This window comes from Carcharhinus amblyrhynchos, chromosome 13, assembly GCF_965287045.1.
Source record: "Carcharhinus amblyrhynchos chromosome 13, sCarAmb.v2.hapA, whole genome shotgun sequence".
Lineage (NCBI taxonomy): Eukaryota > Metazoa > Chordata > Chondrichthyes > Carcharhiniformes > Carcharhinidae > Carcharhinus > Carcharhinus amblyrhynchos.
In genome coordinates, this window is record NC_137336.1 from 14,060,551 (window position 1) to 14,086,489 (window position 25,939).

Below are 25,939 nucleotides of genomic sequence, written 5' to 3' on the forward strand. Positions count from 1 at the left end.
CTCAATTTACAAGATAATGGTTGGAATGCGGGTCTTTATAGGTGATCAAGTCTTAAAGGTACAGACAATGTGAGTGGAGAGAGGGCCAAGCACAGGTTAAAGAGATGTGTATTATCTCCAGCCAGGACTTGCACATGTATATAAGATTCTGCATTCTAACCAATAACAATAAGCTGAAGATGCTGTCATTTTCACCAGGGAACTGGTCAGGACTTTAGCAGCAGCACTACCTGCAGCTTGATTGACAGGACAGGGACAGAGCAGACTGGAAGTTCCGCCCCCTTTCCCCGGTTTGGTGAGCCGCGCCTGCGCAGTGTGGCGGAGTGTAGCAATTTGAGCGGAATCAGCTGGAGCTGAGTTTCACTGGAGTCAGGGTTGTGGGTTCGGGACCGGGGCTCGCATTTTGTGACTAGTGTAAGTTGAGGTCTTCGGCTTCCTCTCTATCCCCTCATATCCTCACACAACCTGTTCCTCAATCTTCTTTATACCCTCCCATTCCCCCTCCCGATTTTCCTCGGTTTTTTTTGCAGCGGATTTCTCTTTCGTTTTCCATGCGACACGTTTTGAACATTTCTTTGAGCTTTCCCTGACAGGGAACAGTCAATTCACACCTGAATCCCGCCAACCGACTTCAAAAACATCAACTTCCTGCAAGCTGATTAGCTCAGATACTCTAAAAAACACTCCTGATCATTGGAAAGTTTGCTCAGCACCGCAAATTTCTTCTCAAAGTGTTTTAGTTTGGAAGAGAGGATTATGAACTGCATGTGAAGTAAAATTGATGAAGGATGAATAATTTCATTTCCTCAAAATATCCCAAAGCACACCCACTTATGAAGTGTGGTCACCATTGTTGTTGAGGGAAATGTGGCAGGCAATTTGCACTTAACAAGCAGTAGAGAGAGATAAACAGACACTCCTGTGCATGGGATGTGGCCATTACTGATCAGATCAACATTTGTTGCCACCCCTGTTGCCTTCAGAAGATGGTAGGGACAACTGCCTGAAACTACTGTAGCCCGTGTGGCACAGGCATTTCCACAGTCATAGAATCATATAGTGCAAAAGAGGCCCTTTGGCCCATCGAGTCTGCACCGACATGCATAAAACGCCTGACCTCCCACAAAATTGTGTTTACCAGCACTTGGCCCGTAGCCTTGACAATATTTGTTTAGAGAAGGAGTTCCAGGATTCTCACCCAGTGATGAAGTGATTGCTGAGATATTTCCAAGTCAAGATGCTGTGTGACTGGGAGAGAGCTTGCAAGGTGATGATGTTTCCACGCATCTACTGCCTTTGTTCTTTGAGATGGTAGAGGCTGCGGGTTTGCAAATAAGTGATTTTAGTTAAGGGATGAATATTGACCAGGAATCTCCACAGTTTCCTTTGAGAAACAGTGCAATCTGGAGTACAAAGAGAAGCTGAATGCCTAATTTTTGACAGTTGTGTACTCAAGTTTCTCCCAAGATTGTGTAATATTACATGAACTGTCAGTATGCCAAAGCTGACCCAGCCTTGTAAGCTAATTACTGATAAATTCAGTTAGTTCCTGTGAGAGAGGTGAAGTTTATACCGCAAAATAACAAATTCACACGCAAAGAGGAAACAACAACTTACAAGAACGTAAGAACTAGGAGCAGGAGTAGGCCATCTGGCTCCTCGAGCCTGCTCCGCCATTTAATAAGATCATGGCTGATTTTTTTGTGAACTCAGCTCCACTTACCTGCCCACTCACCATAGCCCTTAATTCCTTTATTGTTCAAAAATTTATCTGTCCTTGGCTTAAAAACATTCAATGAGGTAGCCGCAACTTGTGATTTGTAGGGAACCTGAGGGTGTTCCATTTTCCATTTTACCACAAGAAGGAACAAATCCCCAAAATCAATAGAGTCCAGCGTGGTCATTATTCCACATATACCTACCGAAGGAGGGAGTGGAACCAGGGGGTGTTGGAAGACAAGACAGACAGCAAGATATCAGAAGTGGAAAAATAAAAATAAGGTGATAAAAATGGATGAATCAGATGAAAAGATAAAATGAAATAAACAGTGAAGGTGGAGGAGAGAGTCATGCTCTTAAGTTGTTGAACTCACTGTAAAGTACCCAGTCAGAAAATAAGGTGCTGTTCCTTCAATTTTTGTTGAGATTCACACGAACATTGCCAAAGGTCAAGGATGGACAGGAGAGTAGGGTGGTGTGTTGAAATGGCAAGCAACAGGAAGGTCTGAGTCATGCTTGTGGATGGACCAAAGGTGTTCTGCAGAATGGTTACCCAGTCTGCTTATGGTCTCTCCGATGTAGAGTAGACCACACTGGGAGCATGAATGTAATAGCCCAGATTAAAGGAGGTGCATGTGAAGCGCTGCTTCACCTGAAAAGACTGTTTGGGCCCTGAGATGGTGCGTAGGGAGGAGGTAAAGGGGCAGGTTTTGCACCTTCTATGATTGCATGAGAAAGTGCCTTTGGCAGTGGATGAGGTGTTGGGTGTAATGGAGGAATGGACCAGAGTGTCCCAGAGAGAATGGTCCTTGCAGAATGCTGGCGGGGGAGTAAGGGGAAGATGTGTTGGGTGGTGGCATCATAGTGGGGTTGGTGGAAATGGTGGAGGATGATCGTTTCAATGCAGAGGCTGATGGGGTGAGAAGTGAGAACAAGGTGGACCCTATCCTGATTCTGGGAGGGAGGAGAGGAGGTGAGAGCAGTGGCCCTGGAGATGAGTCAAATGTAGTTGAGAGCCCTGGCAAACTATGATTAAAGAAGAAGGAAGATATATTGGCAGCACTATTTTGAAAAGTGGCATCATCAGACTGTGTGTGGCAGCGGTGAAGGAACTGAGAGAATGGGATGGAGTCCTGACAGGATGTGTAGCGTGAAGAGCTGCAGTTTAGCTGCGTCAAAAAAAAAACTTACAAGGGGAGAAGCCAACAACTGCAACTAGAAATTTCTCCTTGGTCTGTTTTTGAAAGTTACTATTGAACCTGCCTCCAGAACTCTTTCAGACCATCTCATTATAAATCACAACATTCTTGAGTGTTTAGAAAAATCTCATCTCTCTATTTTATTTGCCAGCTATTTTAAGTTGTCCCGTCTGGTTATCAAATGGGGCGATTTTATAGAGCCTGCAAGAGAGGGAAACATGGTGTGTGGAGTGATTTAACGAGATGGGATGTGGAATTTGATGTCCTGATGATGGGTTGAGATGCAGAGTTTGTCATTGGTTGTATTTGCGCTGTATAGTCTGTAAGGCAGACTATGGTAGGTTCATATTTGTATTTCATGCAAATTAGCTTCAATATAAAGTTCATTGCATACGATTGTTTGAAGGTGGCATGCATTTGGCAGCTTTGTGTAGCTGTGTGAAGGGTCAGCAGTTTTCCTTGTTTAACTCTATGACACAAAGGAAGCAGGAAAATGGATTCCTGCATGGAGGTCCAGGACCAGCAAGAGTGAGTGAGTGGTAAGGGGTGAGTGTGGACTGGGGTTGGGAGCATCAAGGAATAGATGAGGAATGCAAGGGAGGACAGAGGGTAGAGCTGAGAGCATGGAGTGAAGTAGGAAGGGTCTGGTGTCCTGGTTGTGATTCAGATTTTTTTTTAAAGGGGGGTGGGGGAATATCCTTACGTTGTGCTTATATTGATGATAATGTGGCAGAGCTGGAAAGTTGTGGCTGTAATGCAGAGCTCGCCTGTTTGACCAGGAGAATAAACCATCTGTAGATAGAGCATGATCAGCTGAGAGTGACTTTCACCAATGAAAGGCTTCCCCACCCGCTGAATTGAATGTTTAGCCTGCATACCACTGGCACTTTGAATTCTAATTATAATTGTGTGGGAAATGGCAAAAAGAGTGGAAATGGTGCATGATTCCACTTACACTATTCGGAATAACAGTATGTTGACAAAACCCCGGCCCAAGTGTACTAGTCTCAACAGTTTCCCCCTGTTTAATCTATCAAAATCACTCATATTTTCGAATACCTCCATGAAATCTCCTCTTTGCCTAATATATTCTGCTGTAGGGAGTACTATCTCATCATCTTTTGACTCTCCAGCAAACTCAACCTCACTTCTGCTACTGCTTTATAAATCTTCTCTGCACACTCCCTAAGGCCTTGATGTGCTTTGCCACATGTGCTTCACATAAAATATTATCTGCGGTCCAGTCAGTGACTTAAAGATTTAGCACACGCTCCTCCAGGAGCCGGCATACTTGTTCTAACAGTGTTATCAATTTGTCATGTCACCCTCAAAGATATATAGCTCTACGAAGCCCCAGCAGTTTCAGTGTAACTGGCTATCAAATGATTTGAGATAACCTGAGGATATGGTGTGATTGTCTGCCATTAGAAGATTATCCTATCCTTTTAGTGGTTTCTAAGCCTTCCTTCTGCTCACAAGTCCCAAGATCATGGGCAGGGTTTTCCGGCCTCATCCGCCCCAAAACTGGAAAGTCCTGCCCAAGGTCAGTGGTTTCCATGGTCCACCCCTTTCCCTTTCTGATTCCATGGCAAGTGGGACGGTAAAATTTGCCCCCATTTTCACTCTTTTTCTTAAAATGTTGAACTGCTGCAATAAAGTTGAAGCTTCTCCCACATCTCCCCCCGTCCCCCCACACAAGTTGATGAAAGCCTTAAAGAATGCAATTTGTAAATTAATTTCAAACTCTTGGACCCATCCATTGGGACTATAGGCTGTCTTCTCGGTGTTTGAGATGTAACAATTTGTGTGTCCACATTGTAGTTTGAGAGTGTTTTTGCACCCTGTAACACAGTAATTTGAGTGACAGTGGTGTGAGATGTGAAATTCCTCCTGTGATCTGTGATGTATATTTTAACAGTGGATTCCACGGCTGCGAAATGTGTCAAGACTTGACACATTGGGCCAAAGTTTTCGCACATTTTAGTATTTCAGTAGCATGTGATCTATGGTACAACTAAGTTCTTAGTGCTAAAAGAAAGCATCTTTGAAATCAAAAGAATCTTTCCCTGTGTCCACCACAGACACTGCCTCACTGGAAAGGGACTCTGGTGAGTCACTGCAGGGTCTTTGTTGGTTTGCAGGTGAGAAATATGATGCGTATTGCCCTGTGTGGTGGGAGTGTGTCATTTCCACTGTCCACTATGGTTCTGAGTTTGTCCTATGGGGAATTTAAAACTATGACTACTGTTTCACACACATTTTGTTGGTGAACTAAAAGCAGTGAATGGCAGTAATAGGTATTAATTATAATGATCTTGTTGCATTCACATTGGTAAAGAAATAGCGATGAACAGACTTTTTCCGTTGAGGGAGAAGAAACTTGGATGAGCTATAGAGGTGAATTAGAATAGTAGGATGTTATTAAAGGCGATTTATATATTTTTAAAAAATCAGTTGGACCCTAACTTTACCTGTGTGCACATCTACAGATGTTCCAACAGAATTTTCTGAATTGTTGTTAGAATTGGGAACCCTTGGGGAACTGTTTCTCCAATCTAGAGCCTCAATTTACTGTAGCCTAACTGACATCAAGAGTAGGCTATCCAGTCCCTCGAACCTGTACAATTAGTCAGTTAAATCATGGCTAATCTGTTGTAACTCCGTCTACTGCTTTGGTTTGGCGTTCCTTAACACCTTGCCCAACAAAAGTCCCTGTAAATCTATTGTTTTTAAATTTTCAATGATTTTTTTTGGAGCGGGAAGGGGGCAGTTCCAGATTTCCTTTCCCCTTTGTGAGAAGAATTCTTTCCTGATATCACTCCCGGCCTATCTCTAATGGCCTATCTTTGTTAAGCTCACACCCCTTCATTCTGGTCTTCCTCACCCGAGCTTCTATTTATCCTATCAAATACTTTAATTGGCTTCTACACATCAATTAGATTCCTGTTTTAATCTTGATTCCCCAAGGGAATGCAAGCCTAACTCTGGAACCTCTGCCTTCTTAAATTAACCCTTGCAGTAAAAATTTGATTTGATTTATTATTGTCACATGTATTAACATACAGTGAAAAGTATTGTTTCTTGCGCACTATATAGACAAAACGTACTGTTCATAGAGAAGGAAATGAGAGAGTGTAGAATGTAGTGTTAAAGTCATAGCTAGGGTGTAGAGAAAGATCAACTTAGTGCAGGGTAAGTCCATTCCAAAGTCTGACAGCAGCAGGGAAGAAGCTGTTCTTGAGTCAGTTGGTACGCGCCCTCAGACATTTTGTATCTTTTCCCCGAAGGAATAAAGTGGAAGAAAGAATGTCCGGGGTGCGTGGGGGGTCCTTAATTATGCTGGCTGCTTTGTCGAGGCAACAGGAAGTGTAGACAGAGTCAATGGATGGGAGGTTAGTCTGCTTGATGGATTGGGCTACATTCATGACATTCTGTAGTTCCTTGCGGTCTTGGGCAGAGCAGGAGCTATACCAAACTGTGATATAACCAGAAAGAATGTGGTTAATACATGTGACATGAAGTTAATACATGTGACAATAATATATCAAATCAGTTCAAACATGGGGATTGATTCTGTGACCTTTCTTGGCCTGAGTACCTCTTGGGGCTCTATAAATTCACCAATAAATTGGTGAGCAAGAAGCTGCATTTTTTTCCTTCCATCTGCTGTCTTGGAGAACAGGAATTTGATTTGCTGCACTCTGATGTTATATTATGTTTAAAAAATCATATTTGGTCAAATGCCTGTGAATGATGCTGGTCAAAATGGGAAAATATGGTGTTTTAAATAATTGTAAAGCATTCAACCTGCTTAATACTTGTACTTCATGGCTTATAACTTTACATTATTGAGACAGATAGAAGAATAAAAGGAACTCACTCCCTAACAGCACTTGGGGTGAATCTGCACCACAGAGAGGAATTCAGGAAGCGTAGAAACTAGGAGCATGAATAGGCCATTTGGCCCTTTGAGCCTGCTCTGCCACTCAGTATGATCATGGCTGATCTATCTCAGTGCCATATTTCTGCTTTCTCCCCATAACTCTTGATGCCGTTAAAATCTAAAAAATACTCATGAATGCGCTCAATGACTTGGCCTTCTGTGATAGAGAATTCCACAATGCATTACCCTTTGAATGAAGAAAACTTCCTTAATCGTTCTAAATAGTCTACCCTGTAATCTGAAACTCTACCCCATGGTTCTAGATTCTCCAACCAGGGAAAATATCCTCCTGCATTTTACATGTTCAGCCCTGTTAAAATTTTAAACATTTTAGCTCCTCCAATCCTTCTAAACTATAGTGAATACAGACCCAGTCAAACCAACTTCTCCTCATAGGAGAGTCCTGCCAACCTCAGTATCAGCCTAGTGAAATCTTGCTGTACTCCCTCTGTAGGAAATATATCCTTTCTTAGGTAGGGAGTCCAAAACTGCATGTAATATTTCCAGGTGTGGTCTCAAAAAGACCCTATATAACTGCAGTAAGACATCCCTACTTCTGAACTTGAGTTGAACATATCACATGCCTTTCTAGTTGCTTGCTGCACCTGCCAATCAACTTTCATTGACTGGTGCACAAAGACACTCAGATATCTTTGTACAACAATACTTCCCATGGGATGTACATGAAAAGTAATGCTCTTCCTTTCTGTTTTCCACGTCAAAATGTTTAACTTCACATTTAGCCATGTGGTACTGTATCTGTCATGTGTTTGCCCACTCAAGTTGTCCAAATCACCTTGAAACCTCCTTGCATTCTCCTCACAGCCCACAAATCCACCCAGTTCTGTGTCATCAGCAAACTTAGAAATGTTACCTTTGATTTCTCTTATCCAAGTCATTTGTATACATTATGAACAGCTGGAGCCCAAAAACTGATCCCTGCAGTACCCCACTTGGACAAAACTCTCAGAAGAAGAACATTGCTGATCGGCATCTTCATGAGGGCAGTTAGGGATGGGCAGTAACTGCTGGCCTTGTCAATGACTCCCACATCCTTCAAATGAAAAAAGTAATGAAGGGAATTTAGGGGAATGTAGCATGGTTTTAAACTGGAGTGCTTGGTTAGTGCTTTCCTTAAAGAACATCTCTTGATTTTCAATTGACCAAACATAGGTAAGGAATTGAAATTCTTTTATAATTCAAATAAATGATCTCATATTCTAGGTTCAGCATTGTATGTTTACAAGATCAGAAGTGATTGAAGCTTACAAACCAGCAAGATGTCCAAAATTGAGAAGATGAGCATCCAGGGTGTGAGGAGTTTTGGGATAGATGACAAAAACAAACAAGTTATCTCCTTCTATACTCCATTAACAGTTCTGGTGGGACCAAATGGTGCTGGAAAAACGGTGAGTTCTATAGCTGGAAAATTGGAATCTGACTTTGGTCCACAATGTATCTTTGTGATGTATCTTTGAAGGGGTGTCTTTTTAAACTGCTATCCATCACTATCCATCATGAGACAAAAATATATGTAGCTTCCAGCAAGCAGAAGTGCACACATTGACACATTTAAAATGAAGCTGGAACTGGGAGTAACTGGACCAGAAACCATTCTGCAAAAATGGGAGCCTGCTTGTGAATATGAAAGAAGGTGTTGGCAGATGTGGCTGCTGGGAGGTGGCAATTCATAGAAAGAGGGAATGGTAGGAATTGAATAAAGGCAAAAATAACTGGGAGGGTTTGAGTGGGGGGATATACTGATTCTGGGAAGGGAGGTAGAAGAGCATTGGCTGCGTTGCAGTTGCAAATGCAGGATCGAATTTGATTCAAGGTAACAGCAAAAGCTCCCTTGGATACAGTTTGTCCACATCAGCGATTGTCATCATGACTGAATTAAAAATATGGCACTGAACAGTTGGACAACAAGTTTGAATATGCAAGATTATGGGGAGAAGTTGGGATAATATCACTATGTGAGTTGTTCATTTGGAGGGCTGGTACAGACATGTTGGGCCAAATGGCCTACTTTTGTGCCATAACAACTCTATAATGAATAGCACAGCAATGATAATTGAGGAAGAAGGCAATGCAGTAATTGGTTTCAACACAATATAAGGCTTTTGTTTCCTATGGGAAAATGAGCCAGTAATTGTTCTATGCATGCCTGTTTTTCACTAGTTTTGACAATTTGTCTTATTGTAACTTATCAAAAAACATGCTGTGAGTTCTGAACAATTTTCATCTTATAATTTGCCAAAGTCACTGGAATGGAATCAAACATTTATTTCGTTGGTGTATGTTTTACCTTTTTGTCCTGTTGCAGACAATAATCGAGTGCTTGAAGTACATTTGTACGGGTGACTTCCCACCTGGAACCAAAGGACAAACATTCGTACATGATCCAAAGGTAGGGCAGATTTATAACAGCGCACATGGCATCTTTAACTCAATTGAAATAATTTACTCCGTTCCTTTTGCTTAAAATTATTTTTATGATTCAGGAGGTGAGCAAGCAAGTTGTACCTTTCTGTAAAATTCCAACACTTCTTCATTCTAATAAGTAACTACAATTCCAGCTGTTAAAGGATAAAACTTGTCTTCAGTATAATCATGTTTTAAAATGTTCGCCTTGAGATACCATATTGACAATTTTAAATACTTACATGTTACTGATTTAAAATTCAGTGGTATTACCTGCTTATAAGCATTTGTTGTTGTTAATGTTTAAATAACACAGGCTTAGGCTGTGTTAAATAACACAGATTGACTCCCAAGAAAATTCTAAGTGCTGAATTCACGCAGAAACTGGAGTAAATCCTTCTGTTTTCTTTTGCAGGAATTTCAAAATGAATCTCCCACACTCTGAGCACTGCAGAGTGCCTCAGCGTGAATCATGATAAAAATCTGTGGCCAGGGCCTATCCTAGCTAGAGAGGCCGGCAGCACAGTGCTGAGTGGGCCACTGCGCTTGCACCGATCTGTCATAGTTAGAGCAGCGCAGTGGGCTGGGAGAATCACACCCTTAGTCTTGCTTCTGTTTGACAGAAGATCTGTAGTTTGGGAATCCTAAAGACATGCTTGGGTTTGATGCTGCTTCCCTTTATCATCAACAACGACCCAACTCAATGCTGATAACGAGGGAGGCAAATATTTTTAATAATGCCCAAATTTCATTTGCCTGGAAAAGTGATGCTGTATTTCAGAGGTTCTTTACATTAATGTAGGGAAACAGGATGACTGATAATTTAACCTTTAAAAGCAGGACTATACTTTTAATTGTCCTCATTATAAACATTTTGGTTGAAAATGATAGTGCTTAGAGCTCTTAAGTTTTATTCGTATTATTAAAACAACTAAAATAACCCAACTTCAATTGGGAATGGACTGGTAGAGTTGCAACTAAACTGTGCTAACTTTTTTTTTGCTTCCTACGTTCAGCTTAGCTTACTGTCAGACAGCCTAAGGTACAGTGGGCCTGTGTCGCATGCCACTGCAGTGATGTGGACATATGAACATGCAAATCAGGAGCAGGAGTGGGCCATGTCGTCCCTTTGCCCTGTTCAGCCATTTGATACGATTGTGGCTAAACTGATTGTAGTTTCAACTGTACTTTCCTGTCTACCCCATACCCTATGACACCCACGTCAATTAAGAATCTATCTGACTCAGCCTTAAAACATATCAATGACCCTGTCTCCATTCCTCTCTGGTGAAGAGAATTCCATAGACTAACAGTTTTTGAGAGAAAGGAAATTCTCCTCATCTCCATCTTAAATGGGAGACCCCTTGTTCATAAATTGTATGCCCTCATTCCACTTTCTCCCAAAAGGGAAAACATCCTGTCAGTCTCCACTCTTCAAATCACCTCAGGATCTTATATTTTTCAACAAGGTAGTCTCTTATTCTTCTAAAGTCTACTTAATGCAACTCCAGACGTCTAACCTTTCCTCATAAAAGAACCACCGCCCCAGCCCCAGTCAAGTGAAACTTTTCTGAACTGCTTTGAATGCAAATATGTTGGCCAGGATTCTCCCCCAAAAATTCTAAGTGTTGAATTTGCATGAAAACTGGAGTAAATCACGCTGTTTTTTCCAGCGGGGGTTTGAAAGTGAATCTCCCATACTCTGTGCGCTGCTGAATGCACTAGCAATCGTCATGTGAAAAATCAGGGGGTGGGGCCTGTCTCTGTTGGAGAGGCTGGCAGCAAAGTGCTGAGTGGGCCACTGCGCACTCTTTAACCTGTGCTTAACACTCTCTCCACTCACATTGTCTGTACCTTTAAGACTTGATTACCTGTAATCCATTACCAAACTTTATTTTGTAAATTGAGTTTGTGTCTTTATATGCCCTGTTTGTGAACAGAACTCCCACTTACCTGACAAAGGAGCAGTGCTCTGAAAGCTAGTGGCATTTGCTACCAAATTAACCTGTTGGATTTAATCTGGTGTTGTGAGACTTCTTACTGTATGCACCCGACTTGTCAGTGCTGAGATCAGCGCATGCGCAGTGAGCCCTGTCTGCTGGCCTCCTGATCGTTGGCCAGTCCCGTGATCCCCATTACACCAGCTTTCTAATCCCTCCCACGGCTCGATCGCTTGCTCTGGCTCCTCCCCCCACCCCGCTGGCCAGCCCTGAACACTGGTCTCCCTCTCTCCCCACCGATCACTTCCCCTCCCCACAATGCGCTGCCCCATTGGCACTGCCCCATGCCCAATGGGCAGTGCCAAGGTGCTCTTGGCCATTGCAACTTGCTCCTTAGGCAGTGCCAGGGGCCTCTGACTGGCACTGCCAAGGGGACTGACCCTATAGGGGGCCCCCAATAGTCCGCCCTTCACTCCAGCGGGGTTGGGCTGCCAGCTCCCCGAAAGTGGGAAACTATTGTAAACTCTACTGGAGTGAAATACTCCTGGCAGTGTGGGAGAGACTAGCGGGCCTGGAGATTTCTTTTCCAGGCCCCCTAATAGTATTTAAATGACATTTGAATTCTTATTAAAATAATTCATGAGGTTCCATGCCTATTTCCGGCATGGAGCTGATGGAGCCAGAAACCTGGCGCTGGGAAATGCACTTGAGGCTGCACTGCGCGAATTGCACTGTTCTGGCCGTGCTGAAATCTCCCATCCTGCTGTGCTAAAAAAATCAGCACAGTGGGATGGGAGAATCATCCCCATCCTTTCTTAAGTCTGTTGACTAAAACTGCGCTCAGTACTCCAGAAGTAGTCTCACCAAAACCTTGTACAGTTTGAGCAAAATTTCCCTACTTTTATATTCCATTTTCATGTCAATTATGTTAACATTCCATTAACCTTCCTAATTGTTTGCTGTACCTGCATCTAACTTTGTGTGATTCATGTACCAGGGCAACCAGATTGCTTTGTACCACCTGGTTTTGCAATCTCCCTGCATTGAAATAGTGTACTGCTTTTCTATTCTTCTTTCCAAAGTGCACAGGATCATGTTTTCCCACATTATACTCAGCCAAATTTTTACCCACTCACTTAACCTACCCATATTACTTTGCAGATACCTTATGTTCTCATCACAACTTGTTCTCTTATCTGTTTTTGTGTCCTCAGAAACTTCAGCAGCTACACATTTGATCGCTTCACCCTTGTCATTGATGTGGATTGTAAATAATCAAGACTCCAGCACTGATCCCGTTGGCATTCCATTATTTATAGTTTGCTAACCCATGAATGACCCACTTATTCCTACACTCTGCTTCCCCTTAATTAACCAATCCTCTATCCATGCTAGTATGTTATCTCTTAAAACATGAGCTCTTATTTTGCATAGTAATCTTTGCAGCTTATCAAATGCCTTTTGCAAATCACTAACACCACCTTTACAGATTCTCCTTTATTCAAGTTGCTTGTTACTTCCTCAAATTAGAAAGTAATAATAAAGTTGTCAAACCCAATTTCCCTTTCACAAACCATGTTCACTGTGCTGCATAAAGTTTATCTAAGTGCCCTGCTACAACCTTCTTAAGACTATTTTCCTCATGACAAGTGTTGGCCTAATTGGCTTAGTGTCCTGCTTTCTGTTTCCTTCCTTTCTTGAGTGGAGGGATTACATTCACTATTTTCCGATCTGTTGGACCTTCTAGGGAAGATCATAACCAATACATCTACTGTCTCTTCAGCCACATCTTTTAAGTCCTAGTATGAAAAACATCAAGACTTGTAAGCCTTTGGCTGTAATAGTTTTTTCAGCACACTTTCCCTGGTGATTGCAATTATGTTTTCTTAAGTTTATACATTTAGTGTTGCAAGTAGGCTAACACTGCAATGAAGTTACTGTGAAAATCCCCTAGTCACCATACTCGGGCCCTTGTTTGGGTACACTAAGTAGGAATTTAGCATGGTCAATGCACCTAGCCTGCACATCTTTCAGACTAAAGTACGGTAAAAAGTCTGACAACACCAGGTTTTAGTCCAACCTATTTATTTGATAATATACTCACAAGCTTTCGAGGTTTCCCTCTTCGTCAGGTGAATGGAGAGTTCTGGGCTCGGACAGAGCATATAAAGCACAGACAGTTTAGAGATTGATTCGCATTCTAATCAGTAATCTCTAAACTGTCTGTGCTTTATATGCTCTGTCCGAGGCCAGAACTCTCCATTCACCTGACGAAGAGGGAAACCTCGAAAGCTTGTGAGTATATTATCAAATAAATAGGTTGGACTAAAACCTGGTGTTGTCAGACTTTTTACTGTGTTTACGCCAGTCCAACGCCGGCATACCCACATCATGACATCTTTCAGACTGTCAGAGGAAATCAGAGCACCCAGAGGAAACCCAGGCAGACTCTGCACAGACAGCAACTCAGAACAGTGCAGTCATTTTTAATTGTTATGAAGTTCTGTAATTTGCAATCGGGCCAGGAAGGTGAATGTGTCATGCCGACAGATTATCTTACAGCTCCAGGGAGCTAACCAATTTAAAAGTAGCAGAGCCATCTAGTCATGTTCAAAAAGTATGATCATCTTTATGACGTAAGGTGAAGTATGAATCTGATGGTTCTGTCATGTTTTTCACCAGAAATATGGTATTAATGGACTTTTTCCTTTGATACTTTAACTTTAGTTCTCAACAAAAGCAAGCCAAGTCTCCTCTGAGTTATTCAGGTGTGTGTTGTAAATGTGATAAAATGCCAGAAGATTAATCATTGTTTTTTACTATACCAAATGAGATTCTCCATTGTCATTAGAGTTATTTACATTGAGAAATTCAATAAATTTGTTAGACAGGATTTCCCATTAGTAAAACCATGTTGACTTGTTCTAATCACATGGTGCTTTTTTCACAAAAAATGAAGAAACTCTTTGCGTGGAAATGCAGACTTAGTCATTGTGTGTAAGCATATTGAAGATGCTTACTGTGTAAAGAAAAATTGAAACCTCCATTTCTAGCACTTAAAGCTCTGTTTGGAAAACAGAATATTTGTGTTTTTGTTTCAATTGCTGCCACCAGGTATGTTCTGAAAACCACAACGTCAAAATGCAAGCCTTTTTTTTGACTGTTAATGTATCTGTGCAGTGGTGCTGTGTTGGAGTCTTCTAGTCCAAGATTTGAAGTGCTGTAGGGCTTACTGTTGATATAAGCTGATAGAACATCCAGACATTGTATTCATCCTACCAACATTAAGGTTATTTTTGATACTTCAATAATAATTTATTATCGTAGGTTGATCACCTGGCTGATCATCTCTATACACGATTTACTTGCACATTTTACTTCTGTACCCCTTGTGAATTTTATGAATGTTCAGGGTGCATTTCACTATCTTTAGTATTCGTTGGTAGCACTCTCACCTCTGATTCAAAAGGTCATTGGCTCAAGTCCATTGGAGTGCAATAGTGTAGCCTGGTACTCCAGTGCAGTGCTAGGAGAGTGCTGCACTGTTAAAAGCTGTTGACTGGAAAGTTATGGCGGTTCACACAGGTGGGATCTTCTGGTCCTGCTGCAGTGAACAGAGATTTGGCTGGGCACCAAATTCTCTGACCTTGCTGCAGCAGGAGTGGGGTGTGAATGGCCGGTAAGATCGCACCCATTGTCTTTCGGGTGGAATGTTAAACTGAGACCTTTCAGCTGGATGTGAAAGATCTGCGTCATGGAAGAGCAGGCAAGATATTTCAATCAATATTACCAAAACAGATGATTTCAGCTCATCACATTTTTGTTTCTGGGACTTTGCTGTGCGCAAATTGGCTGCTGAATTTCTCACGTTAAAACAGTGACTACACTTATAATTGGCTGTAATTAAAACAGGGAAAAGTGCAGCAGGTCTGGCAACATCTGTGGCGAATCACAGAATCCCTCCATTGCAGAAAGAGGTCATACGGCCCATCGAATCTACTGATCACAATCCCGCCCAAGCCCTATTCCCGTAACCCCACATGTTTACCCTGCTAATCCCCTGACACTCGGGTCAATTTAGCATGGCCAATCAACCTAATCCACACATCTTTGGACTGTGGGAGGAAACTGGAGGAAACCCACACAGACACGGGGAGAATGTGCAAACTCCACACACTTGCAGGATTTTCTGACTTTGGGGCAAGCACGGCTGGAAAATTCTGCCCCAAACCTTTTTTATTTCTCTTTGCATGACAAGCAACAGCTTTTGCAATCTTTTTCACCATCCAGTTCCCCAAGTTTTTGCAATGGTGCAAATCCAAAGGGGGAAGCTTCTGGAGACTTGGTAAAAGCTACCAACAGCTTATATGCATATTTTAATTGGCATTTTGAATCACTGTAACTATAAAACAAATAACTTTTATTTTGTTACTTATGACTTTTAATAAAGGTTGCCCATGAAACTGATGTGCGAGCGCAGATCCGTCTCCAGTTTCGAGATGTGAATGGAGGGATAGTGGCTGTGCAGAGGTCAATGCTTTGCACACAGAAAGGAAAAAAGATTGAATTCAAAACACTGGAAGGAGTGATCACACGAATGAAGTGAGTGCAGTGGACCTTGTGCATTATCTAAGTGAGTTAACCAGTCAACCATTCCTTCACAATTTATTGTGGTTACTGTTCAATCTTTTGTGATTTTGCTGAAGGATCGTTGGGATTTTGCTGTGTACTAAGCATGTAATGGTCAGTGACCAGATTCTTGGGTACTGTTGCAGCGACAGCAATGGGGAGGAAGAACCTCTGATTTCACAAGTGCTAGCAAAAGTTTGGGGATCAACATTCACAGCTTTTGGCTGCCACTTTTTTAGTCAGGTTGGAAGCATGCGTCAAGTGGAGTCACCTGTCTGAGTTTCAGAGTCATTGCTTTACAAGGTGTGACTATTTTGAGCCAGATTAGTGTTGGGAAAATTGGTGAAATGTGGAAGGAGAATAACATTTTGCAGAATAAATAGTGAGTGTCCCACCAGGAGTAGTGTGTGTTCTTCCTATTCAATTTGGAGTAAATAGTGAGGTCCCCTGCTGTCCAATTGTGATGTAGATGTCATCATACTCATGCCAGTTTGTGTTTCAGGTGGTTCTGCCTTGAAGAGAGAATGTAGATTTAGGTAGTTTTTGGGGGGGAAAACTGGATGGTGTTCAGAAAAAGAGCAGTTTTGACAAATCCTTGAAAATGTTTTGCAATTTTATAGGCATGGAGAGAAGGTCAGCTTGAGTTCAAAATGTGCAGAGATGGACCGGGAGATGATCAGCGCATTAGGTGTATCAAAAGCTGTGTTAAACAATGTCATCTTCTGTCATCAAGAAGATTCAAACTGGCCTTTGAGCGAAGGAAAAGCTCTGAAACAGAAATTTGATGAAATTTTCTCAGCTACAAGGTGAGTCATTTTCTCCTCCCAATTTCCAAAAACATTTTATTTATAGGGGTGCTGTTGAGTGCAGTCTTCCAGCAACGACCTGGGTGTAAGTGAATGTCTTAATTTGTGGAAGTCATGTTTCTCTAGAAGTGCTTATCGTCTGCCTCTTGACATTGTATGTACTCACCTACAAACATCAGGGAAGAACTGTTGGACTTCATTACCTCCAATCTATGCATGCCAATGGATTATGATGGTACTTTGCCCCATATGCATTCTCTGATCTATTCATGTGAGGTTTTATTGAACAGTCTGTCCTGTCATGATCACAAACCTGACCTTAACTTGCCCAGTATACAGGATTAGTGGGCCCAGGGTAAACAGCTTTCATTTCTGGGGAATAAGAACATAAGAAATAGGAGCAGGAGTAGGCCATCTAGCCCTTCGAGCCTGCCCCGCCATTCAATAAGATCATGGCTGATCTGAAGTGGATCAGTTCCACTTTCCCGCTTTCTCCGCAAAACCCTTAATTCCCCTGTCTGTCAAAAACCTATCTACCCGTGACTTAAATATATTTAGCGATGTAGCCTCCACCACTCCAACAGGCAGAGAATTCCAGAGATTCACCACCCTTTGAGTGAAGAAGTTCCTCCTCAACTCCATTCTAAACTGCCCCCCCTTATCTTGAGGCTGTGCCCTCTAGTCTTGCTGTCCTTTCTGAGCCGGAAGAATCTCTCTACCTCTACCCTGTCCATCCCCTTCATTATCATATACGTCTCAATAAGATCCCCCCTCATCCTTCTAAACTCCAACGAGTACAGACCCAGTCTATTTAGTCTCTCTTCATAGTCCAACCCCCTCTTCTCCGGTATCAGCCTAGTGAACCTCCTCTGCACTCCCTCCAAGGCCAAAATATCCTTGCGCAAGTGCGGCAACCAAAACTGCACACAGTACTCCAGCTGCGGCCTCACCAATGCCCTGTACAGTTGCAGCAAGACCTCCCTGCTTTTATATTCTATCCCCCTCGCTATAAAGGCCAGCATCCCATTCGCCTTCTTGATCACCTGCTGCACCTGCAGACTGGGTTTTTGCGACTCGTGCACAAGGACCCCCAGGTCCCTCTGCACCGTAGCATGCTGCAGTTTTTCGCCCTTTAAATAGTAATCCCTCCCACTATTATTCCTGCCAAAGTGGATAACCTCACACTTGCTAACATTGTACTCCACCTGCCAGGTCCTTGCCCACTCGCTGAGCCTATCCAGATCCCTCTGCAGACTTTTCACACCCTCCGCACAATTTGCTTTTCCACTCATCTTTGTGTCATCAGCAAATTTCGTTACCCTACACTCAGTCCCCTCCTCCAGATCGTCTATATAAATGGTAAATAGCTGAGGCCCCAGCACCGAACCCTGCAGCACTCCACTAGTCACCAACTGCCAATCGGAATAGCACCCATTGATACCAACTCTCTGCCTCCTATTATCTGCCTCTTTGAAGCGTTCACATGAATCATTATCACTTTTCAAGTCAATATTTGGGCACTTTTCTGAAACCATGTTGTATGAGTTTCCTCTGGGTGCTCCGGTTTCCTTCCACAGTCCAAAGATATGCAGGTTAGGTGGATTGGCCATTATAAATTTTCCCTTAGTATCAGGACCTTCGCTGGGTAAATATGTGGGGTTGTGGGGATAGGGCCTGTGTGGGATTGTGGTCGGTGCAGACTTGATGGGCCAAATGGCCTCCTGCACGGTAGGGTTTTTATGAAAACAGACTGAACAAGCTTGTGAATGCTTATGATGCTGGAAATCTGAAATAAAGACAGAAAATACCTTGCAGCAGTGCTGATGTTGCAATGAAAATGCATCGTTGATGATTGACTGTTTGAACATGCAAAAGAATGTCTTTAGAGGTTTACTGTGAACAGCCAGGTTGAATGAATGCCTAATCTCTATGTTGCTCTATTACTGCAGATATATTAAAGCATTGGAAACATTGCGCCAGGTCCGCTTGAAGCAGTCACAGTCAGTCCGGGAGTATCAGGCAGAGCTCAAGTACCTGAAGCAGAACAAAGAAAAAGCTCACGAAATTCAGGGTCAGCTGGTTGACAAGGAGACCCAGCTGGCTGCTTCAAAGGAAAATGTCCAATCAATTGAAAATCAGATTGCTCCCTTAGAGGTGATTTTTTTCATTGTAGCCACTTGTAGTCTGGAAGGTTTTATCTGAGTTTCTTTCTATATAAAATAGCAAATTTATATGTGGGACAAGGGAACTGAAGAAGAAGCTTATTGTGAATTTTGTTGGCAGATATTGTTTTCCTTAGTACTTGAAAGAAAAATCAGTGGTGTTTAAATCCTATTTGAAAGGTGTCATGGAGTCAAATAAATATGGTGTAAAATACATAGGTTAGCCAGCCTTTCCACTTCCAAACAGACCCTCATATGACCAGAAGATTCTGCCCATTAACCATGACTCTCTGTCCACAGACACTACCTGACTTGATGAATATTTGCTGCATTTTATGTTACTAATGTTTTTTGCTTTTGAATGTGTTTGGTTAGGAGGTGTCATGCTAATAGGTTGAGTGGAGGAAGACTGGTTAGTGTAGTCAGTGGGAAATGGGATAATGGTAATGTCATTGGATGACTAATCCAGAGATCCATGCTCATGCTCTGGGGATAAGGATTCAAGTTTCACCATGGCAATCGATGGAAATTAAATTCATTTAACAGATCTGGATTGAAAGCTATCATTGATAGTGGATTACTGATGCCCTTTAGGGAAGGAAATCTGCTGCCTTACTTGGTCTGGCCTGCATGTTAGTCTAGATCCACAGCGATGTGGTTGACTGAATCCAAGGATAATTGGGGACGGGCAACAAATACTAGCTTTGACAGATGCCCATATCTCATCAGAAAATAGAAAAAAGATTCCCAATTATGCACGTATAGCCCACTTGAGAGTGCCACTGCTACTGGGTATCCAAATTGGGCAAACAGATTCGTTCTATTATCCGATACCTGGAGAACAATTAAATATGAATTTAATTGAATTTCCCTTGGGAGAAATGCTGGCCACAGGGAATACCATGGGTACTATGATTGTCTCCTTTTGTGATAATTCACGACAATTATTAACCATCAACGATAGTGATAACATCAAGAAGAATCCTTCCACAGGAACATGGGCTTTGCAGCTTCTTCATTGTTGTGACAATAAAAGGACAGAGCATTGAATAAATCTGCCCCTGATGCCATCTACTTAATAGAATATGTATTTAACTGAAGATTGCGAAGATGCTAAGGGCATTGAAAATGTACACTCCTGCCAGGTTGGATGCTAAAAGAATGGAATGTGATGAGCCAAATAGCCATTTGTCACCCAGTCTTTATTATCTAGGTACCCAGATAACCAAGTTAGAACCATAGAATCCCTACACTGCAGCTGGAGGCTATTCGGCCCATTGAGCCTGCACTGACAACAATCCCACCAAGGCCCTATTCCCATTACCCCACATATTTACCCCTGATAATCCACTTATTTGCATAATCCCCCTGACACTAAGGGACAATTTAGCATGGCCAATCTACCTAACCTGCACATCTTTGGAATATCGGAGGAAACCCATGCAGACACAGGGAGAACGTGCAAACTCCACACAGTCAATGGCCCAAGGCCAGAATTGAACTTGGGTCCGTGGCGCTGTGAGGCAGCAGTGCTAATCACTATACCACTGTGTCAGTTGATTGTCATACTTAAGAGACATAAGTGAATTTTTTGAGGAAGTGACTGATTTGGTCAACCAGGAATGCTAGTGAATGCAGTTTGCATGGACATCCAGAAGGCATTCAGTAAAGTTTCACATAAGAGACTTTTGGCTAAAATAAATACTCATGGAATCTAAACAGAATTATTAATCTGTTTAAAGGACTGGTTAGGCATTAGAAGACAGAGAAAAGATGATGGCTATGTACTCTAATGGAAGAGAGCAACTCGTGGTGTCCCAAAAGGACCTGAGCTGGAGCCTTAACAATTCAATATATTTATTCTGTATTGGAGAACGCAGTAGACAGCTTTATAATACGTTTGCTGGTGACACAAGAGACTGATGTCATGGTAAATAATGTAGCTGCAATTATAATTAAAATTAATTGATTGGGCAGTTGGGTTTCAGCACAGATAAGCTTGAAGCCAAGAACAGCTAGATATAAGGAAGCTTTAAATGGTGAAACATTAAACAACAGAGGTCCAAAGACATTTAGGGACAATAAAATGTAGCAGTTGGCTACAAAAAAAAACTGTAAGTTGAGTAGAATGTTGGACCTTGAATCTGGAGGGCTCGAGGGTGTTTTGCTTTAAGTTATACAAAGTGCCGGATTGAACATGTATGAAGTATTGTGTAAACTTCTGGGCCACCCATTTTAGGAAGACATATTGGCTTTGGAAAGGAGTGCAGCACAGATTCCCTGAATGCTACCAGGATTTCAAGGGTTGGATTGTGTAGCAGGATTACAAAATCTAAGCTTTTATTTCCTGGAATATAGAAGGTTAAGAGATGATTTTCTGGTGCTTTGTAGTGTTTTGAAAGGAATCAATTAGCTGAGTGGAGAAAGTTTTCCAATAGGTGGGGAAGTTAAAACAAGGAGTCATAATCTTCGAATCAAAACTGGGCTATTTCTCAGGGAAGTTGGGAAACATTTCTTTCTGCAATGGGTGGTAGAAGCGTGGAAAACTCTCACTCAGAAAGCTAGATTTCAACTCACAGTAGCTAGGATGCAGGATTCCACCATTGCTTGTAATATTGATAAATGATTTGGAAGAAAATGTATTTGGATTGATTAGTAAGCTTGCAGACGACGCAAAGGTTGGTGGATTTGTAGATAGTGATGAGCACCATCAGAAGATACAGTAGGATTATATATCAGTTGAAGACTTGGGCAGAAAGTTGGCAGATGGAGTTTAATCCTGACAAATGTGAGGTAATGCATTTTGGAAAGTCTAATACAAATAGGGAATATACAGTAAATGGCAGAACACTTAAGAGTATTGATAAGCAAAGGGACCTGAGTTTGCAGGTACACAAGTCACTGAAAGTGGCAATATAGATGGAGAAGGTAGTCAAGAAGGCATACGGCATGCTTGCCTTCATTGGCCGGGACATTAAGTTTCAAAATTGGCAAGTCATGTTTCAGCTTTATAGAACCTTAGTTAGGTTGCACTTGGAATGTAGTGTTCAACTCTGGTTGCCACGTACCAGAAAGATGTTGAGGCTTTGGAGAAAGTACAGAAAAGAATTACCAGGTTGTTGTCTGGTATGGAGGGCATCACTATGAGGAGAGGTTGGAAAAACTTGGTTTATTCTTACTGGAATGACAGAGGTTGAGGGGTGACCTGATAGAAGTCTACAAGATTATGAAGGCTATAGACAGAGTGGATTGTCAGAAGCTTTTTCCCAGCTGAAAGAGTCAATTACTAGGGGACATAGCTTTAAGTGCGAGGGACAAGATTTAAAAGAGATGTGCACAGCAGATTTTTTACACAGAGGGTGGTGGCTGCCTGGAACTCGTTGCCGGGGGAGGTAGTGGAAGCAGATATGATAGTAACTTTTAAGGGACGTCTGGACCAACACATGCGTTGGGTGGGAATATAGGGATATGGTCCCCTGAAGCGTAGGGGTGTTAGTTAAGTTGAGTAGAATGGTTTTTCCAGGCTTGGAGGGTCAAAGGGCCTGTCCCTGCGCTATAATTTTCTTTGTTCTTTGATGGATGGAATCTGGAAAACTGGGAATGAGGAGTTCCGGTGGTATCTGCATCCACCCAATCACCTACTCTGACCTCCCTTAATTAACCAGGCTGGCAGAACTGCAGTGACCAGTGTCTATTTGGGGCATGTAACCTCCTTTTTGTGTAAGTTCTAGTTAAATACTGCAACTTGTCCAGTACTCCAGTGAAGCTTTTTTCTACAGCTGGGAAGGCAAGACACGCTGGGGTGATTGAATAGTTTCGTGAGGTGCACACTGATGACAATTTGTACCTGATGTCAGACCACAAACATGACAGCTATTTTCTGCTGATGCTGCCCTGCCCCCAAGAACTAAGTTAAAAAGTCTGACAACACCAGGTTTTAGTCCAACCGATTTATAAAACATTGCAGAATGACCCATTTTGGAGAACAGTGGGGCCACTTTAAAGGTATCAGTCTTTCAAGATGTTGCAGACTTTGAGTATGTTTGCATATGAACAAGTCATTGCTGCTACTTTAAAATAGTTTGATCATCAGACTTGCTTTAAACTGCACCCACCACAACTTTGCACCTTTTGAAGAGATTGAAATCAAACTTAACTGAAAATTGCAAAGGGCCCACAGAAAGCAAACTTGTCAGACCATTTTATGCTGGAACTTGCAAGTTAAATACAGCAAGCTTGATGTTTATCGGGGGCGAGGGGGGACTAAAACGTATTCAACATTTTGCACACTTAGAACCTTGATCTAATCTAAAGGTGTTGGTGCATTTGAATATTCATCCTTTCAGAAATGTAGCACCAGTCCTTTTTTAAAGCGTGGTCAGATTCTCCACGACAAGAGACACTTCTTTGAACTTACAAGTACATTGTCTTCTTCCGTTAATTAGATTAGTAACTGAGGCTGATGGCTCAGTTAGGAATGATCCAGTCAGTTGGAGTCAGGTTTTATCAATTTTATATCTATACTGTTTCTTCCTAGCGATTATGATATCGCCAGAGCAACCCCAATGGTCATGAGTTCAGATCCTGCCATTTTAAGCAGCATAAAACACTGGCGTAGACCCGTTGGGCACAAAAACATGTTACTGTGCTGTAGGTTCTGTATTCATATTAGGTTGGGTGCTGCTCATCTTGGATTTTGGATCAAGCCTTTAGTTGAAGCTTGGTGAGCAGTGCCAGAGTTGAAGTGTCAGTGGGGGTAGGGTTGGGGTGGGGGGTGTGGTTGTGGAGTGGTTTGGGATTGGGATTTCCTCCTTTATATTCAAAGAAAAAATAGTTGGATAGCTCAACCTCTTATGGCATCTTGTTTAGAGTTTCATAAAATTCTTTCATGGAACGTGGGCGTCACTAGCAAGGCCAGCATTTGTTGTTCATTCCTAACTGCTTTGCCCTTGAATTGAGTACATTGCTTGACCGTTTTAGAGGAAGTCAAAAGTCAACCACATTTCTCTGTGTCTGGAGTCACATGGGCCAGACAGGTAAAGAAGGCAGATTTCCTTCCCTAAAGGACATTAGTGAACCAGGTGGTTTTTACAACAATCAACAATGATTAGTTCAGTTTAGTTCTCTGAAGATAAAACCTATGAGCCTTCTGTGTGTCAACTACTAGATAGGAGGGAGGTGGTGACATAATGGTAGTGTCACTAGACTAGTAATCCAGAGATCCAGGATAATGCTGTGTGGACCCAAGTTTGAATCCCACCAAGGCAGATGGTGTAACTTGAATTCAGTAAAAATCTGGAATTAAAATTCTCCCTGACGTAAAAACTCATCTGGCACTAATGCACTTGAGGGAAGGAAATCTACTGTTCTTAACTGGTCTGGCCTATGTGACTTCAGACCCACAGCGATGACCTAACAAGCTAAAAGGCAATGAGGGATGGGCAGTAAATGTTGGTCTAGCCAGTGACTCCCACATCCAATAAACAAAAAAAACCTCTGGTCATTAGTTGGCAGTTTTATCCATTGTGGGCATAGCTTTTCAAAATCACATTTAAGACATGATATTAAGTTGAGTGGAAAGAGAAGCACAATGCACTTATGTCTCATCAAGGAACACTAAGAGCTGCTAATGGTAATGCCACTGAACTAATAATCCAGATGCCCAGGCTAATGCCACAGAGAAATGGGTTCAAATCTTACAATCATAGCAGCTGGTGGAATTTAAATTCAGTTATCAAAATATGTAATTGAAAGCTAGCCTCAGAAATGAACAAAGAACAAAACAATTACAGCAAGGAACAGGCCCTTTGGCCCTCCAAGCTTGCACCGACCATGCTGTCCAACTGAACTAAAGCTCCCTCCCCATCTGGGGACCATATTCCCTCTATTCCCATCCTATGGAAATAGAGGCAATTATGTATTTACAAATACAAATCATGTATTTGTCTAGACGCCCCTTAAAACTCACTAAAGAACAAAGAAAACAAAAATGCCATGAAACTATCATTGATTGTCATAAAATCTATCTGATTCACTAATATCCTTTAGGGAAGGAAATCTGCCATCCTTATGTGATCTGGCCTACATGTGACTTCAGGTGTGCAATAATTTGGATTTTAACTGTCCTCTGAAAATGCTGAATAAAGCATTCAGTTCAGGAACAGTTAGGAATGAGTAATTAAACGACATGACAAAGAATCATCCAGATTTGAAATGTTGGTCCTATTCTGTCTCCACAGATGCTGTCAGACCTGCTGAGTTTCTCCAGCATGTTCTGTTTTTGTTTCAGATTCCAGTATCCACAGTATTTTGCCTTTATGATAAATGCTGGCCTTGCATCTCATGAAAGAATTAAAGTTACTAGTCTAATAATTTAACTACTGTGTGCTACCGTATCTGTAGAACTTCTGGTGTATTCTTTGCACTGACTGTTGCATCGGCTGAGCGTAACGGCTGGTTGTATATTTTTAATTGGCCTCTTGTGAACTGGATTGATTTTATTTACAGGAGCGTTTATTGCAAATTGATCAAAGTTTGGCCAAAGTGATGAAGCTCGATAATGACATCAAAGCTCTTGAAAGCAGGAAAAAGCAAATGGAGGAGGACAATAGAGAACTGGAGGAGAAAATGGAGCAGGTTAGTTTCTGTTGTGTTAAGAAGCCAGTGCCAATATTCCATTTCCTTCTTCTTAAAAGTAATATTAGAATATATTTAAATTCAACCATTTTCTTGGCTTGTTCTTCTTTGGAACATTTGCTTGATAATGGTTTCATGGAGCTGCAAGTCCTCCAGCATTACGTCCACATAATTTTGGGGAAAAATGCAAGCAGATTAGACAAGGTGGAAAACATATGGTTGAGTCCACCTTGTGTTACACCGTACACTTTCTAGCAGGACTCTGTGTTTAGTGGTCTAGAGCAGAAACTTGATATCTTAAACTTATTATTTTGAATGGCAATTATATAGAAGCAGAGGCAGCCTCCACTAAAAAAAAGCACCAGCAGCACCAAGTTCTTGTGAATCGTGGAAATTCTGTGATTGTTTTTGATTGAGGTCATTCGACCATGTGTTGACCAGCAATCGGTTCAGGAATATTAGTCTGAAGGAGCCAATTGCA

At 41.9% G+C, this 25,939-nt stretch overlaps 1 protein-coding gene across 1 annotated transcript in view; it reads left to right on the forward strand.

Moving 5' to 3' along the window:
* The first annotated feature begins 308 nt into the window (after positions 1-308).
* rad50 (RAD50 homolog, double strand break repair protein) overlaps positions 309-25,939 on the forward strand; it is a 116,058-nt gene continuing 90,427 nt past the window's right edge. Inside the window, exons 1-7 of the mRNA XM_080201314.1 lie at positions 309-414; positions 8,086-8,270; positions 9,188-9,271; positions 15,676-15,827; positions 16,475-16,660; positions 18,610-18,814; positions 25,330-25,458. Coding sequence (XP_080057440.1) covers positions 8,142-8,270; positions 9,188-9,271; positions 15,676-15,827; positions 16,475-16,660; positions 18,610-18,814; positions 25,330-25,458 — 885 coding nt within the window. The 5' untranslated portion in view covers positions 309-414; positions 8,086-8,141. The remainder of the gene's footprint in view (positions 415-8,085; positions 8,271-9,187; positions 9,272-15,675; positions 15,828-16,474; positions 16,661-18,609; positions 18,815-25,329; positions 25,459-25,939) is intronic.